The 18,109-nt window shown below is 50.0% G+C and overlaps 1 protein-coding gene across 6 annotated transcripts; it reads right to left on the reverse strand.

Moving 5' to 3' along the window:
• Positions 1-272: 272 nt before the first annotated feature.
• akap12a (A kinase (PRKA) anchor protein 12a) lies at positions 273-16,591 on the reverse strand. Of its 6 annotated transcripts, none has more exons than XM_053844676.1 (4): positions 16,445-16,591; positions 12,944-13,034; positions 637-12,816; positions 273-561 (listed from the first exon to the last, which is right to left on the reverse strand). In XM_053844676.1, exons 1-3 carry the CDS (start codon positions 16,550-16,552, stop codon positions 659-661), a joined length of 12,357 nt encoding a protein of 4,118 aa, XP_053700651.1. In that variant the 5' UTR covers positions 16,553-16,591; the 3' UTR covers positions 273-561; positions 637-658. The 6 variants fall into 6 exon arrangements, with proteins under 6 accessions (XP_053700651.1, XP_053700647.1, XP_053700648.1 ...); XM_053844672.1 differs by having other exon boundaries at positions 637-12,873; XM_053844673.1 differs by having other exon boundaries at positions 273-581; positions 637-12,873.
• Positions 16,592-18,109: the final 1,518 nt, after the last annotated feature.

Consider the following 18,109-nt stretch of genomic DNA (forward strand, 5'->3'; position numbering starts at 1 on the left):
AGGAAGAACCTGGAGGCCCATCAGAGACTGCAAATATCTGGTGGGGTTTGCAAGCCAGAGCGGCTGAAACAGCGCCATCGAGTTTGCTTGACAGCCCAGTGTGGTGCAGTGACTGTGGAGGAGATGGTTGGTGCGGCCAGAGAAAAGCTGGAGGGGACTAGAACGGGTCACATGACATTAAACTGAAGCGGTATCCTGCTGCCGAAACTGAGATCATGGACTCCGCTCCTGCTCTGCAGTCCAGTTCAGGAAACATGTGACTCAGCAGGACCACAGAGACTGACAGCATCTTCTCTGAGCGCTTTTATTGAAGAGTTAGATACAAGGCCTCAATATTCACGGTTGTTGCATAGACTCCAGAAGCATGGAACACAGTGGTTAGTTGGTTCCATCAACAATGCTTTTCTGCACCAACATGAACAGCATTTTGCACATTTTACATTCATAGTCAGAAAACGTGAAAGGATATTGGGGTTATTCATTAAAATAAACAGTTCTAAACCAGGTTCGGTTGGTGTAAGCCGATGGAGGAGCTCCTGCGGTACTTTGCAGACCATGGACCTGGAAACAAAAGAGTGAAACTGGTTTCATCAGTTGATGGTGTCACTGCCTGTCCTGACCCAGTTACCCACTTACCTTCAGAGAAGCAGGTGTGACTTCAGTCTGCGGTGGCGACAGTGGTGGTGGGGACGTCCGGGTCATCGAGCGCCGCCGTGAACTCCTCTGTGTCACTCGCTGTCTCCAGGAGAGTGTCCGCCTCACTCTCCTTCACCTCAGCGCTGTGGTCAGGAGCTATTTCAAAGGTGTCTGGCACTTCTCCTTGCTCCTCTCCTTCTTCCTCATCGGCGTCAACAAACTCCTCCACGTGCGACACAGCTTCTTCCTCTTCAGTCAGAATGCTCTCCTCTGCGTCAAGCCAAACGTCCTCGTCATCCTTGGCAGATGTTTGCTTGCTCCCATCCACTTTTGCCACCTGCTCTGGTGCACGCTGTCGACCTGTCGCCCTCCTGAGGTCATCTTCAGTCTCTTGGATCGCCTGGATGACAATAACCAGCGGACTGAAGATCACAGCTGTTTCTGTTGAAGCCGACTGTCTTTCTGGTTCCTCCATCTTCTCAATCTGAGCTTCATCTTCTGGTGCTGCTTCACTGAGGCTTAAATCCAGAAAGTCTTGGGCTTCATTGACCCGTACGCTGAGCTCAGGAACTTGCAGTGCTGCCTTCTCAGCCGTCTGGATGGTTCCAGACTCTGGTGTTGTTGTCTCTACACATGGTCCTTCCATTGACACGTTGTTGGCCAGATCCTCAAGCATAGGTGCTTCTTCATCTGCCTCAGATGTTTCACCCACCTGGTCTGGATCTGAGCTCAGCTGAAGACCATCTCTTTGGTCCTCCTCATCCATTTCTTCACATCTTTGATCTTTCAAATGATCTGATGCAGGCCTGGGCTTTCCATCATTTTCCTCCAGGTCCATCAGCGCTTCAGTGGGTGTCTTGTGTTGCTCCTCTAAATGTTGAAGAACATCTTCATTCTTCTTTCCGAATGAAGCGTGAAGGTGTGTGCTCTCCATGATCTTGACCCCAGACATGAGATGAACCGTGGTCTCGTCCTCACCCTCCACATGCGGCACCGTCACCACTCTGATCTCCTCGACCGTCTCTTTCATCACATGTGCCAGGTGCATGGTTGAGGTCACTATAATCTTCTTTAGCTCCAGTGCTCTGTCAGTCCTAGACTGAGGTGGTGAAACATCAGACAAGTCTGCTGCTGCTGCAGGCTCAGCCTCATGAGTTTCCACCTCCGGACTGGCCACTTCACCTGAGTACTCCTTTTGTTCTTCACAAGGAAGCGCCGTAGCTTTGAGTTCTCCAGTTACTTCAGCGCCGTGAGTCAAGACATTTTCTCTGAAAGACATTGTTTCTGGTACGAGACTTGACTCCTCTGTAGACAAGTAAGCTTCTGTTGCTGACATGCTAATGGCTCCCACAGTGTTTCTGGGCTCCTCACGCTGGACCAGCTTTGTCTCCAACTGTACTGTGATGAGTGAAGGGTGATGTTGCTGAGAGTGTCCTGCTACCATCATCTCTTCAGACTCCTCAGACTCTCCTGCAGGCCTCGGGCATCGTTTTCCCTGTGTGTCCTCCACAGCGGACACCTCGTTACAGGTGGGTGCTGCCCTGTCCGTATGGGGTTCTGGTGCAGCTTCCAGAATTTCATCTGGTTCTGTTGATGGTGAATGGTGGTGATGAGGTTTTCCTTGGAGCAGCAGCTCTGCTCTTGGCCAGACCTCCCCTGCCTCCAACTCTTCGGCCTGTCCTTCTTTCTGCTCCACTCGGCAGGGTAACTCATTTTTTGGCTCCGGCTCCAGTGAAGCACTGTCTGTCTTCACGGCTCGACTCTCCTCTTTGTCTTCACAGAGGTCTGTGGAAGTCTGGTCCTCTTCAGGTTCCACTTGGCTCACTCCTTCAGTTGGTTGCACCAGGTTTGTTCCCACCAACACAGTTTCAGACTTCATTCCAACGACTTCATCCCTTTTGGCTATGTGAACTCTGCATTGCTCAGTATCCTCCGCTGGTTCATCTGATTTGCTCCCAGTTGTGTGTCCTCGCTCTTCAACAGCATCTCCAGCTGGTATTTCCCTAGATTTCCCAGTTTCTTCTGCGACACTGTGTTCCTTTGAGCGCACATCTGAGTCCTCTGAGGCTTCTGGAAGATGAATTTGGTCACCACTAGCAGCTAGTATTTCTTTGTTTACTGTGGTCCCAGGAACTCTGTCCTGTCCTTTCTCCTCCTCAACACTTTGGGTTGTCTGGACACAACACTCTCCTGCTGCTGCAGATGCTGGTGGCTGGTCCTCATGAGGTCCATCTACAGCGACCTCAGACACTGGGCCACATCTTCCAGCCTCTCTTCTTTGCTCACTTTCAACCACATATGTTTTGGTGTCATCAATTTGAGTTTCTTCTTTCAGAATGTCTTGCAGGACTTCGTCCTGAAGAGCTTCCTCCACAGCTCTCTCAACCACCTGAACATTCAGTTGTCCTGACTCCCAGCTGTGTTCAACTTGCAGTGAGTCCTGAGTTTCCTGAGTTGCAAGCCTCATCTCCTGCTCACTGGTGGCTTCAGTCCCAGGTGTTTGGTCCTCCGGGATTCCACCTGTGCTTAATTCTTCTTTTACTTCCTTAGCTGCATCTTCTGTCGAGTCTGTTCCATCCACCGCTCTCAAGCCTGGTGCTTGTTCCTCTCTATGTTCTCCTCCTGTGACTACTTCCTCTTCATCCTCAACTTGAGTGGTACCGGTCACTTCTGACTGAGACAACTCCAGCTCCACGTGTTCTGCAGCTTCCATGGCATCACTGAACTCTGGTGTGTCACCTGCAGGTTCCTCTCTTTGTTCTTCTCCTCTGACTCCTTCCTCTTCAGCATCCTTTGTAAGCACTTCAACAGTTTGTGGAGGGTCCAGATCTGAACACACTGCTGTAGGTCCTCCTGCTGGCGCTTCTTCATTTTGTGGTTGGATATGAGCAGCGTTCTCTTCAGGACTCTCAGTCCTTGGTTCTTCAACCCCACACTCTGTTATATGAGCTGGTCCCTCAGCAGCAGCTTCTTTCTGTTCCTCTGACTCAGCAACTTTGGCCCAGGGGGCGGCACCATGGTCTACTACGAGTTCTTCCACTGTAGCTTCATCCACAACCCTCTGGAGCACTCCAAGACTGTGCTCTTCATCTAGGGAAGCCTCCTGCTCACCATCTGACACGTTCTCCTCTGGGACTTGAGTCAGTGTAACGGTTAAGTTTTCAGATTCAGCTGTCAGAGAAGTGTCCTCAGGGACCAATTCTTTTTCATCTGTTTCCTCTCTCAGTAACTTCTCATCTGAAACTGGGGCCATTTCCGCCTCCTCAGAAGGGCCAGGTGTTGTCTCTTCACAAGGAACTTCTTCAACACATGGGTCCACAGCTGAATCAGTTTGAGGAGCTTCAGGTTCTTCTGGTCTGATAAGGATGGAAGGTGGCACATTTTCTTTGCTCAGGTCGTCTTGTTTCTCAGCTGGTGCAGTGTTAGTGTCCTCAAGATCTACACTGTCTTCTGATGTGTGGGTCAGAATATCTTGATGGTCCACAGAGTCTGGACTTGTGTCTTCATCTTTTGGTGTCTCCACCTCCTGGTCCCTGAGGTCCTCTGCCTGGACTGTCTGCGCTGGACACTCTCTAACAACAGTCTCAGTGATTTGAGCGAAGCACTGCTCTGGATTTAGAGAAGAGTCATTTTTAGGAGTCACATCTGGATCCCTGACTGCCTCCTCCGCTGAGAGGACCTCTGGAGCACTGAGGTCTTCTTCACTGGGTTGGTCAGGCTGTGGAGTGTCTTCTATTTGACAGTATTTCAATGACTCTGAATCTTCTTGTGGCTCTCTTTCTTCCACAACTGCTTCCTCAGTTGCTTTTTCAGGAAAAACGTCTGTCACATCAGCAGCTCCCGGACCACTCTCAGCTGTCTCAACATAACTCTGCTCTGCATCCATGGTGGTCTTTCGCCTCAGCACTTCTTGATGATGTTTATCTTCTGGGTCTCCTGATCTTTGCACCACTGATTCCACTGCCGTCATATCTGGAGTCTCTTCAATGTCAGAATCTTTTTCATATGTTTCCTCTGTCAGTAATTTCTCATCTGAAACTGGGTCCTTTTCCGCCTCCTCTGACGGACCAGGCGTTGTCTTATCAGTAGGAACTTCTTCAACACTTGGAGTGTCCTCTGGGTCCACCACTGGTTCAGTTTGAGGAGCTTCAGGTTCTTCTGGTCTGATAAGGATGGAAGGTGGCAAGTTTTCTTTGCTCAGGTCGTCCTCTTTCTCAGCTGGTGCAGGGTTAGTGTCCTCAAGATCTACACTGTCTTCTGATGTGTGGATTTGAATATCTATATGGTCCACACTATCTCGACTTGTGTCTTCATCTTTTGGTGCCTCCATCTCCTGGTCCCTGAGGTCCTCTGCCTGGACTGTCTGCGCTGGACACTCTCTAACAACAGTCTCAGTGATTTGAGCGAAGCATTGCTCTGGATTCAGAGAAGACTCATTTTCAGGAGTCACATCTGGATCCCTGACTGCTTCCTTCTGTCTGAGGTCCTCTAGAGCACTGAGGTCTTCTTCACTGGGTTGGTCATGCTGTGGAGTGTCAACATTTTCAATGCTGCATTTGACTGATTCTGAATCCTCTGTTTTCTCCTTTGTGTCTTCAGAAACAACATCTGTTTCTTCAGTATCTTCTGAGGCACAGTCCACGTTTTCAACAGGACTCTGCTCCTTTCTTGACTCCTGTATCGATGAGCGTTCTTCACTTTGATCTGTATTGGATTTGTCACCTTCTCCACTGACTTCAACATCACGCTGCTCTGAGCCAGCAGAGGTCTTCCTCGCTGGCTCCACCTGAGGTGATTCTGGTTCCATGTCTGTCTCTCTGTTTCCCTGAGCTGTTTCTGTCTCTGCAACCCTTTCATCTGACTGAGCGTTGTTCTGCTCCATGTCCAAGGTAGTCGCCGTGGCTGTTTCCACTAGCAGCAGCTCTTTCTCCACTTCTTCATCGCCCTGGTCTTTGACTGTGTCCTCTTCAGATTCACTGGCTATCGCTTCTTTTTCCTTGAGTTGAATGGTACCAGTCCCTTCTGACTGAGACAACTCAAGTCTCACCTGTTCTGTAGCTTCCATGGCATCACTGATCTCTGGTGTGTCACCTGCAGGTTCCTCTCTGTGTTCTCCTCCTGTGACTACTTTCTCTTCATCCTCATCTTGAGTGGTACCAGTCCCTTCTGACTGAGACAACTCCAGTCCCACCTGTTCTGTAGCTTCCATGGCATCACTGAACTCTGGTGTGTCACCTGCAGGTTCCTCTCTGTGTTCTTCTCCTCTGACTCCTTCCTCTTCAGCATCCTTCATAAGCTCTTCAACTGTTTGTGGAGGGTCCAGATCTGAACACACTGCTGCAGGTCCTGCTGCTGCTACATTTTGTGGTTGGATATGAGCAGCATTCTCTTCAGGTCCCACTGTCCTTGGTTCTTCACCCCCACACTCTGTTATATGAGCTGGTCCCTCAGCAGCAGCTTCTTTCTGTTCCTCTGACTCAGCAGCTTTGGCCCAGGGGGCAGCACCATGGTCTACTACGAGTTCTTCCTTTGCAGCCTCATCCACAACCCTCTGGAGCACTCCAAGACTGCGCTCTTCTTCATCTAGGGAAGCCTCCTGCTCACCATCTGACACATTCTCCTCTTGGACGTGAGTCAGCGTAACGGTTAGATTTTCAGATTCAGCTGAAGAACATCCCATCGCTGTCAGAGAGGTGTCCTCAGGCACCAATTCTGGATGGACATCCTCCAAACTCAGGTCCTGGATCACATCTCTTTCAGAGCTGAAGCCCTTGTCCACTGTTGGCTCGGATCTGGAACCTGAGCCAGTTCCTGCCTCTGCTGTTTCTTCTCCTGAATGCTGAGATGTTCCATCAGCGCCCTCTACAGGAGGCTGTGCTTCTTCTGATCCTGGAATAAGGCCACACTCTGGAATGACCTCGCTGACGACATCTTGTGAGGTCAGCCCAACAGAGTCTACTGGTTCAGTCTCCGCCTCTCTGGTTTCTTCATGTTGAACTGAGTTACAGTCAAACCTCTCTTCTGACTCTCCTGATCTTTGCACCACTGATTCCACTGCCATCCTATCAGGAGTCTCTTCAATGTCAAAATCTTTTTCATCTGTTTCCTCTCTCGGTAATTTCTCATCTGAAACTGGGTCCTTTTCCGCCTCCTCAGAAGGGTCAGGTGTTGTCTCCTCACTAGGAACTTCTTCAACACTTGGAGTGTCCTCTGGGTCCAGCACTGGTTTAGTTTGAGGAGCTTCAGGTTCTTCTGGTCTGATGAGGATGGAAGGTGGCACGTTTCCTTTGCTCAGTTCGTCCTCTTTCTCAGCTGGTGCAGTGTTAGTGTCCTCAAGATCTCCACTGTCTTCTGATGTGTGGGTCAGAATATATTGATGATTCACAGAGTCTGGACTTGTGTCTTCATCTTTTGGTGTCTCCACCTCCTGGTCCCTGAGGTCCTCTGCCTGGACTGTCTGCGCTGGAGCCTCTCTAACAACAGTCTCAGTGATTTGAGTGAAGCACTGCTCTGAAGACTCATTTTCAGGAGCCACATCTGGATCCCTGACTGCTTCCTTCCCTGACAGGTCCTCTGGAGCACTGAGGTCTTCTTCGCTGGGTTGGTCAGGTTGTGAAGTCTCAACATTTTCAATGCTGCATTTGACTGATTCTGGATCCTCTGTTTTCTCCTTTGTGTCTTTAGAAACAACATCTGTTTCTTCAGTATCTTCTGAGGCACAGTCCATTTTTTCAACAGGACTCTGCTCCTTTGTTGACTCCTGTATCGATGAGTGCTGTTCACTTTGATCTGTATTGGATTCGTCACCTTCTCCACTGACTTCGATTTCACGCTGCTCTGAGCCAGCAGAAGTCTTCCTTGCTGGCTCCACCTGAGGTGATTCTGGTTCCACATATGCCTCTCTGTTTCCCTGAGCCTCAACCAAAAAGACTGCTTCTGTCTCTGTAACCCTTTCATCTGACTCAGCATTGCTCTGCTCTGTGTCCAGGGTAGTCGCCTTGGCTGTTTCCACTAGCAGCAGCTCTTTCTCTACTTCTTCATCGACTGTGTCCTCTGTTTCCCTGGGTTGAGTGGTATCAGTCACTTCTGACTGAGACAACTCCAGTTCCACCTTTTCTGCAGCTTCCATGGCATCACTTAACTCTGGTGTGTGATGTTGTACCGGAGGCTGTGCTTCTTCTGATCCTGGAATAAGGCCACGCACTGGAATGACCTTGCTGACGACATCTTGTGAGTTCAGCCCAACAGAGTCTACTGGTTCAGTCTCAGCCTCTCTGGTTTCTTCCTTTTGAACTGGGTTACAGTCAAACCTCTCTTCTGACTCTCCTGATCTTTGCACCACTGATTCCACTGCCATCCTATCAGGAGTCTCTTCAATGTCAGAATCTTTTTCATCTGTTTCCTCTCTCAGTAATTTCTCATCTGAAAGTGGGTCCTTTTCCGCCTCCTCAGAAGGGTCAGGTGTTGTCTCCTCACTAGGAACTTCTTCAACACTTGGAGTGTCCTCTGGGTCCAGCACTGGTTTAGTTTGAGGAGCTTCAGGTTCTTCTAGTCTGATGAGGATGGAAGGTGGCACATTTTCTTTGCTCAGGTCGTCCTCTTTCTCAGCTGGTGCAGTGTTAGTGTCCTCAAGATCTACACTGTCTTCTGATGTGTGGGTCAGAATATCTTGATGGTTCACAGAGTCTGGACTTGTGTCTTCATCTTTTGGTGCCTCCATCTCCTGGTTCCTGAGGTCCTCTGCCTGGACTGTCTGCGCTGGACACTCTCTAACAACAGTCTCAGTGATTTGAGTGAAGCACTGCTCTGAAGACTCATTTTCAGGAGCCACATCTGGATCCCTGACTGCTTCCTTCCCTGACAGGTCCTCTGGAGCACTGAGGTCTTCTTCGCTGGGTTGGTCAGGTTGTGAAGTGTCAACATTTTCAAAGCTGCATTTGACTGATTCTGGATCCTCTGTTTTCTCCTTTGTGTCTTTAGAAACATCTGTTTCTTCAGTATCTTCTGAAGCACAGTCCATTTTTTCAACAGGACTCTGCTCTTTTGTTGACTCCTGTATCGATGAGTGCTGTTCACTTTGATCTGTATTGGCTACGTTACCTTCTCCACTGACTTCGACGTCACGCTGCTCTGAGCCAGCACAAGTCTTCCTTGCTGGCTCCACCTGAGGTGATTCTGGTTCCACATATGCCTCTCTGTTTCCCTGAGCCTCAACCAAAAAGACTGCTTCTGTCTCTGTAACCCTTTCATCTGACTCAGCATTGCTCTGCTCTGTGTCCAGGGTAGTCGCCGTGGCTGTTTCCACTAGCAGCAGCTCTTTCTCCACTTCTTCATCGACTGTGTCCTCTGTTTCCCTGGGTTGAGTGGTATCAGTCACTTCTGACTGAGACAACTCCAGTTCCACCTTTTCTGCAGCTTCCATGGCATCACTTAACTCTGGTGTGTGATGTTGTACCGGAGGCTGTGCTTCTTCTGATCCAGGAATAAGGCCACGCACTGGAATGACCTCGCTGACGACATCTTGTGAGCTCAACCCAACAGAGTCTACTGGTTCAGTCGCAGCCTCTCTGGTTTCTTCCTTTTGAACTGAGTTACAGTCAAACCTCTCTTCTGACTCTCCTGATCTTTGCACCACTGATTCCACTGCCGTCATACCAGGAGTCTCTTCAATGTCAGAATCTTTTTCATCTGTTTCCTCTCTCAGTAATTTCTCATCTGAAACTGGGTCCGTTTCCGCCTCCTCAGAAGGGCCAGGTGTTGTCTCCTCAGAAGAAACTTCTTCAACACACGGAGCGTCCTCTGGGTCCACCACTGGTTTAGTTTGAGGAGCTTGAGGTTCTTGTGGTGGGCTGATGAGGGTTGAGGGTGGAGGATGTTCAGCCATGTCTTCAACCTGCCCAGTGTCCTCTTCTCCAGTGCCTCTGCTCCAGTGCTCCAGTGCTCTATTTTTCTGAACGTTTTGATCTGGGACTGACTCAGCCTTGCCACCATCTTTCTCTGCTTCAGTTTCAGTCGGGGATTTCCCCATGTCCAAAGAGTCACCTGACAATACCTCCACCTCTGATACCGTTTCCTGTGTTTCAACTGATGACTCCACCTCTTGAGTCTCCTGAGTCATGTTGTCACCTGAAACATCTGTTTGTTTCCCTTCAGGCTCTTCTGACGTGGCTTCTGTCGGGAACCCTTCTGACCCTGATGTTGTTAACTCTCCTGGCTCTCCACTGCTTTCCTCAACAAGAACCTGATCATCTAATGCTGGATCCTCCTCCAGGATTTCTCCTTGAGGAGTGGCACCCAAGGGTATTTCTTTGGAGGCACTCAGTGGACCACAGGACTCCTCTGACTTGGCCTGGTCGAGTTCTTGGTCATGATAAATTGATTCTTGGGGATGCTTTTGCTTTCCTGCCTCACTCTCAGCTTCTGTTGTCCGTTGTGTTTTTAGATCTTCTAGTGGCTGACTCTCTGATTCATTATCGGTTTGTCGATCTCCAGATAGATCATCTAAAGGATTTTCCTTTTTAACTATTTGGACATTATGCTCCTCTGTAGAGACACTACATTCTTCAGCTGGTGTTTCCTGCCTCTCTCCTCTGGCTGAGTCTGCATGTGGACCATCACCAGAGACCACCACTGGTGAGTCAGTAGATTGATCATGACACTCTTCATTGTGAGTCTTGTTGATGTCTGTAAGTGGCAACAGCTCTTCTTCATGTCCAACTTCTTCTGTATCTCTTACAGGTTCAGCAGTTGAAGCGAATATCTCCATTGTTTGAACAACGGTCTCCTTTAAGTCAGACCTTTCTATCTGGAGCTCATCCACCGTAGCTACTTTGAGGTCCTCACCTTCATCAGCTTCTTTCGAAGCACCTTCAACTCCACTTTCTTCAGACATCAGTTCAGAATCCTCTACTTGGGTTTTTGATCCTGCGTGTTGGATTTGCACTTCCTCCGACTGTAAGACAAGGACCTCATCCACAGCCATTTCCGCCTGTTCCAAGTCCTCGGGAGCGACCTCAGATGTCATCTCAGTGTACAAGGCTTTGCTGATTCCTGATAGGCTCTCTAGTTCCACTGTGGCTTCCACGTTCTTCTCCCCGACCATTTCTTCTACGTTCAGACCAGTTTGGATGTTGGATGTGTCGGAATTTCGGTGGATCTCCAGAAGCGCTGGCTCGTCTTTGAAAACAGTTGCCAGTGATTGATTGGAGATGGACCCCACGATGTGTTTCACATTCACCTCCTCTGAACTCAAGGGGGTCATCTGTGTTGCTGCAGAAATGGTCTCCACCACCTGTGCCAGGACCTTCTCCGTCTCCTCCAGGCTGTAGTACGCCGGAACTGGAGTCGAGGCGCCGGACTTGGGTGACTCTGAGAGCTGAGACACGGCAGACATCATCTCGGTCTCATCAGTGAGGGTGAAGTCCGCCGGCTCTGGAGCAGTAATGGCATCTGATGTGATGTCAGTCAGATCCTCCGCCAAAGTGTCATCTCCAGCAGGCTCCTCCTCGACTGGAGGGGCCATCGTCTCCGGGACAGCACTCTCCTCTGGGATGTCGCTGAGCTGCGGGTGCTTGCTAATCGCCTCTGTAAACTCGTCGAGTATCACCTTCATTTCCGAAACAGCAGCAAGATCTTCCACCTTTGGGTCTTCACTGTCCAGAGCCGGTGAGTCAGATCTTTGAGCCGCGTTTTCGTCCACAGGAACGCGAGTCTTCTCCTCAGCTGGAATCAGATCATCCTGAAACTCAGACAACGGAATCACAGCCGGAGTCTCGGACTCCTCATCCGACTCGGCTGTGGCTGCCTCATCACGCGCTTTTCTCGCAGACTGCACATCACTTTCAGCTGGAACTGACAGTTCATCTTGAGTCATGAGGCCTGTGGATTTTGAACCTGCGTCTTCGTCCTCCCTGGCTTTTCTTTTAGGGGTGATCAGCCTTTTGAAGGAATTCCAGGTGAAACCGCCCTCGCTGTCTGGAGAGTGCTCGGCTTGTTTCAGGGAACTGGCACCTGCGTCTTCGGATTGTTCATCTGCTGCGCTGTCGTTTTTGGATTTGCTGTTGTTGGTTCCTGGAAGGTCCTCTTGAGAGTCTCTGTTGCTTCTTCTCCGTCCAGATCCACACAAAACAGCCTCCCAAGAGACTGAGGAGTCTTTTCTCTTTCTGCTCTGCTCCGAGCTGCTGTCGGACAGTTTGTCGCCGTCACTGAGCTTCTGCGCTTGTTCGGTCTGGGGCTCCTCATCAGGCTTCTTCAGCGTCTTTTTTGGAGTCATCAGCTTTTTGAAGGACGCCCATGCACTGTTCTCCTCCACTTTGGTCTCTTTGGAATCTTCATCTTTTGGACGCTCGTCTGATGTCTGCTCATCCGAGGCATGTTCTCCAGGCTCACTGGGGATCTTCTCCTGCTGCTTCTTCGCAAACCTCCTCAAACTGGGGCTGGCGAAGAGCCTCCTGAGGGGGCTGGCTTGAACTCTCTCCTTCTCCAGTGAGCTCACAATTTCAGGCTCCATTGCTTTCTCTTCTTGAGTCTTCACATTCTCCTTATCCTGGGCAGCAGCTTCTTCTACTGGTCCTGACTCCTTTTGCCGGTCTTCATCTGCAACGTTACTTGTCTCTCTTTCCCTCCCCCCAATACCCATCGTGTCCAAGTCCTCAGTCTTCTTCTTCTTGCGCAGCCCTGAAAAGATTCCTGTGGTAAAGAACTTCTTCATTGGAGATCCTAGGACTTCCCACTCGTGACTAGAAGGAGATGTCGGCTGTTGTTCCTCATCCACTTTAGTGTCCTGTTGTACGTGAGATGCCTCGCCCACAGCAGAACTGGCAGCTTCAGCTGCAGCATCTACTTGCCGTTGGGGCGTCTGGTCATCTGTATTGTCTCTGAGATCATCTGAGGTCACATCGATGAGTGTGGAACTCACCGTGGGGTCGCTGCTCTTCTCTTCTTCTTTCAGCTCAACAAGTCCGACCTTTTCCTCGCCGGTTTCCGTCGGCGGATGCCCAGTGTTGTCCGGAGCACTTGGTTCTTCCGTCTGGGTCTTGGGCTGGTCAGCTGACCCGCTCTTCACCGTCAATCTGAAGCCGATGCTACTGAAGAATCTCCTGAAGCTGTCATTGATGTCGTTCTGCTTGGCCTCCATGCTGGTCACCTCCAGAGTTATGTTTTGCTCAGCAACGCCGGACCCTTCATTTGAAACGTCCTTGTCAGTGATGTTGATGGTTTTGAATGTTTCTTCTCCATCTTCAAAACCAAGCAACAAAACTTGACTGAGCCACCTGATGTTTTGCACCAGCAGGACGTGTGAACTCACCTTCTGCCTTGGTGTCCTCATAGTGACCATTAGTGTTGACTAATGACACGTCTTCTTTTCCATCGATGTCAGAAAGCTGGACTTTGATTGGCTGGCAGACACAAAACATGAATCGTTACTCCATGGCATGAGACCACAGAAGAAGAAGCTCTCAGGCTCAGCTTTCTCAAATACAAACATGGAAGTTGCTGATGGGCCAGAGGGCCAGGTGAGACTGGAGCACTGACAGAGATGAATCCACAGAATCAGGAAAACTCACACGTGACTCCTGAAGGCGCCACATTGACAACGCCTCGAATTCTGACAACCTCTTCATCTCCAACCACCATGGACCAACTCTGTCTCTCCTCTCCACAGACCATCTGTCCTCCCTAACTTGGTCTCCACACTTTTCCACGTGATAGAATCATTCTTCCAGTCACTCTGGATGACAACCTGAGTATCTTCACCTCTGGCTCTTCTAACTCTGACTCCTAAGTCTCACTTTCTTATGCACCGCCCTAACCTCTGGCTCTTCTAGCTCTGACTTCCAAGTCTCACTCTCTTCAGCATCTCCCTCATTTCTGGCTCTTCTGACTTTGACTCCTGAGTCTCCCTCTGCGTTGGCTCAGGTTGTGGCTCCTCATCAGGCTTCTTCAGCTTCTTTTTTGGAGTCAACTTTTTAAAGAAAGCCCATGTCCCCCGAGCCCGCACTCCCTCTCTCTTCTGCACCTCCCTCACCTCAGACTCTTCTGCCTCTGACTCCCAAGTCTCACTCTCTTCTGCGCCTCTCTCACCTATGACTTCCGAGTCTTACTTGCTTAGACCTGTTTCACTCGCCCTTCTCCCTCCAGGGCCAAAACAAAACTTGAATGAGAGAATATTAATGTGTCAGGTGAGCCTCTAGTCTCAGTCGTCTCCATGTCTTCCAGCAACAATGAAAGGTTCCAGGTGCCACCACAGCGAGACAATAGGCGCCAGAAATGACTGACTGCCAACGCTGGATGAGGAGAGCAGAACGGAGGAATTCTCTTTGGTCCCCTCCCTTTATGATGATGATGTTCTCAGGCGGCTACCAGACACACTTGCCCCTGAACTCTACATGAAGCTGTGCTGAAGTCACAACAAAGAGCTGGTTGTTACGAGCACTTCAAGGGCCTTCCTATTTTTAGACGACACCTCGGTTAGCCAGCGTGTAATGGAAGACGTGACAGTAACCCATGGTTCCGGGGCTTTTATTAAGCGGTAGCAACACAGTTTGTTGGACGTCTCTGATTTGCAGTTGAACCAATCTCATTACCTCAGACTCGCGATGTGAGTCATTCAGAGCCTGTAATGGAACTATCAGAACTGAGGCAGAGCTTGCGACGCTCCGCACCAATCATTCTGAGAGTAACAGGCTGAAGGAGTTCAGGTCTCTGCTTGTTTGCAGACTCCAACTCTGACTCTCAAGACTTCTCCACGTCTGAGGAGGCTGGTGGAACGGGTTTGAGCTTTGGAGGGTCAGTTTCTGCCTGGCGTTGTTTTGGTGTCCTGTCCCAGCTGGCTCGAGCGGTCAGCAGTGTCGCCCTAGGTTTGTTGCCTCGTGAGGATCCACACAAAACAAGACTTATTGTGCCGTAGAGAACCTGGTTGGGTGTTTTCTGTTGGATGTTCTGTATTAGTCCGATACTCCGGAGCTTTCCCCAGTTTGTACGCGTAACAACTCGGGGTCGACTCTGATGGTCACAGAACAACCAGGACAACAAACATTCCATTACGGAATTCCAGGGAAACATCAGTGGCTTTGACTCTGAAGACCTCCGTAACCATCACTGAGTCAGTTAACAGACACAGAGTCCTGTTCCCTCCGACGTTGTCTCACTCGCACGACTCTATAGCTCTGATCGGACAGTACGATCTTCGCTTCTTGCCGATGACCCAGAGCGTTAAAGGGCCTCCCGACCTAATCCTCTGCTCCCCTCGAGTCATGATGCCCCTGAATCACCGGGATGACTCAAGTCAACTGTGATGTTTGCTGTGAAGTCGTGTGATTGTGGTTGGAGGAACATAGAGTAAGTGGAGTTGTAATTGTGAGTGCTTCTCAGCTGGCTCCGAGTTTGACCCCGGCATGAAGCCATCAAGACCAAGGTTCTGACCCAGAAGTCTGGACCACTTTGTCATTGTTTTAAAAGTTGGTGGAGCAGTTTACCCATCTGTCCACTGCGGGGCGCCGCCTCTCTTGCCGTGTGTGGCTCACCATCAGCTGCTGCTCCAGCATGGAGTTCCAGATCAACTGATTCATATCACATGACCAAGCTTGTTGCCAGCTGAATAAACCTGATGGGTCCAAAGAACCGGAACGTTGGAGTAGCGTGACTCACTAACACGACCCAAGTCTGCTCTCACGAGGGTGCTTCCTTCGAGACTAAATGCATGTCCGTCCGAACACACGTAGAAACTGCTATAACAACTCAGCCTGGAAGGTTTCTGCTCTTCATACTTGGGCAGGAGGTAGAAGGGTCAGCGTCCGCTGAGCTAATCCGTGCGGGCCTTTGAGCAAGCCAAATACTTTCCCACTGAAGTTGCTTTGGTTTTACCGGAAACAATGTGATCTGCCCTTGAGAGTCTGAACAAGTTTGATGACATTAGAGTGAACAAGATAATCTCTAAAATAACCCGCACACCAAGGGTCTGAAGGCGGAGTGGGGGGGGGGGTTGTGCTGGCTCTTTACCGTGTTGATGAGGCTACGGTCAGGCTGAAGAGTGTCCATGCTGGCTCCTTTCATGGTGATGTTGAGGAGCGTCAGCAGGTAGCAGGCCTTCTTAATGTCTGACTCTGATGATCGATGAAGGGCAGCAGGGGAACTTGTGATGGATGAAAGGCTGGGCCCGTGAAGTCAGAGAGTGACCACGGTGTTGAAGGTCATGGTTCAAAACAAGCCTACAGATGATGCCGACTCCCCTCCTACACTTCTGTCTTCTTTATATGAAGCTGACAAGGACTTTCAGTTTGGGAAGAAGTTCATTTCCATCCCAGTTCCAGGTCAGGAGCAGAAGGACTTCTTTGGATGGCAACTGGGACTGGTCCTATTAGTGCGTTCTGTTTTTTTCCTAATTCTCTCAAAAGACGAGTGCGAGTGCCGCTCACTCTTTCAGGATGCTCTCATCTGGTGGGAATAACATCCTGAATTGCATTAGATCAACACACTAACCCCCAAATATCCTCTCATCATTTAAGTGACCCAGAAACTGATCTTTTCCAACTCCATCTGTTCAGTCCTGAAGTGGTTCAGAAGCTAAGCACATTCATCAGCCTATCACTTCCTCACATGAACTATGATGACTCAGGCTTGACAAGGGTTTCAACAAAAACACAACTGCAGTGACAGCGTCTGCTCATCCTGGAGCATCTGTATGCCACAGAAGCTGCGTCGTCCTGCTGCCAGAGTCCTGCCTCAGCAGTTTTAAAACTCATCCCTCTCTCACCTCTGTGTGTCAGGTCCAGCCGGCGAACACACGCATAGCAACATTAGCTGTTACCTTGTCACGAAGCTGCGCCTCAGCATCCTCCACTTGCTCCGGCTCCTCTCTCTCTCCTGCGGCTGCGTGGGTCTCGTCCAGCCGCTGCGCAGACTGAGTGCCTCCCATGTCTCTCTGCTGCAGCCCGTCTCTGAGAGTCGCAGGTTCTTCTAGTGTGCAGATCAGGAGTGGTGCAGGGGGAACAGGGAGAGGTCTTTTTTTAGCTGACCACCTCCCTGCAGGGTCACATGAAGCCCATGAGCTGCTCTGGCATGATAACGCCTCCCGCTGCATCGCAGGAAAAACAATGATGATGGAGATTGGCGGGTTGTCCCCGAGTGACTGGCCGGCCGCACGAGCCCACTCCAACTGTGCAAACATTCATGAAATCACCAGGCGGGAGCATGAAATCAAAGAATAGAATTACTGTAAGCACTTTAGTTTGGCTGACGCCGACCACTCTCACGGGCTCGCAGCGTAACTTGGACTTGTCTGAGCGGGAACCTCTCTCACACGTCACCTCAGTTCAAGTGATGCCCACATGCAGAGGCAGAAGAGGACATCTGTGAGAACTACTGGAACATTGTTTTGGAAGTCAAAAGGTTAGGGTCTCCTCTTTAGGTCAGAGGTGAAACCACATCAGTCCCTATCAGTGTGACATCACAAATGAGTGAGAGCTGAGCTGGTCTCCATTGGGCTCCATTCAAAGTCATGGACAGGTGAATGTCATCGGTCTGATCAGTCGGGAATCCATCCCATCTGGAATAGCTGTGGACCGTTGGAAAGAAGACAGCCACAGCTGGGATCCCTCCCGAGGACAGGACGTCTGGGGACACCAGTGACTTTCAGCTTCCTCAGCTTCTTCATCCAGCTGACCCGAACACAACAACACGCTGCCAATGAGCCAAAACCTTCCTGGACTCAGACAGCACCTGTGGGAGGCCGTCGGTGATGGTTGGAGTCAGAGTTGCGGTCCGGCCTGACCCGCTGGACCAGCTGTTTCACTTGTAAGTGGTGACAAGTCCAGAGAGTTCCAAGCACGTGATTTATATTGAGGAAAATTTCATCATCTAGGAGTCGTCATGGCGACGGTCATGGACACGCCTGTTCTGGTACAGTGCTTGCCATGTGCTGGACGGCACATGACTGTGACTGACAACGCTGTCAAGTCTGTCACGTGCAAATCATCCAGCACTCTTCCAATTATCCTGCTTGTGTAACTAACCTGTCGACTGGCTCCAAGTTGTTGTTGTTTTCCTCTCAGTTCCCTCTGTAAACACAGGTTTTTGAGAGGAGTCGACTCACCCACGCTCGCAAGCTCAACTCCAACTGCTGAAGGTCAGTTTGTCGGCGAGACCAAAACTGCAGGAATCGATTTGAAACAGTGAAAGTTTGGAGTCGCTACACAAACTATGGCTCACATGTAAACGGAGACACAAAACAATTCATTCCATTTATCCGTAAAATCGTCACTCTGTCCAAGCTAGCAGCTGTTAGCAGTTAGTGTCCGCTTTATAGACCACACAAAAATGGAAATGAATGATTAAACTCCTCATCTCCAACCTTCTCGGTCCAACCCTGTCTCTCCAAACTTCACCTCATGCCTACCTCTGATCTCAGGGCAGGTTTTTTTCTCACATCTGTCAGTGGTTTAGACCAGTTGTCAGGTCCCTCTCATGTTTGGCA

Source organism: Synchiropus splendidus, chromosome 16 (assembly GCF_027744825.2).
Source record: "Synchiropus splendidus isolate RoL2022-P1 chromosome 16, RoL_Sspl_1.0, whole genome shotgun sequence".
In the NCBI taxonomy this organism is placed as follows: domain Eukaryota; kingdom Metazoa; phylum Chordata; class Actinopteri; order Syngnathiformes; family Callionymidae; genus Synchiropus; species Synchiropus splendidus.

What these genes read in the sequence shown, in the direction of transcription:
- akap12a (XM_053844672.1), bottom strand. Translation starts at nt 16,552, where the DNA reads ATGGGAGGCACTCAGTCTGCGCAGCGGCTGGACGAGACCCACGCAGCC. An exon ending in AGGCGCAGCTTCGTGACAAG is followed by an intron (nt 13,035 to 16,444) that starts GTAACAGCTAAT and finishes TGTGTCTGCCAG; the next exon opens with CCAATCAAAGTCCAGCTTTC. An exon ending in TGAGGACACCAAGGCAGAAG is followed by an intron (nt 12,874 to 12,943) that starts GTGAGTTCACAC and finishes TTGGTTTTGAAG; the next exon opens with ATGGAGAAGAAACATTCAAA.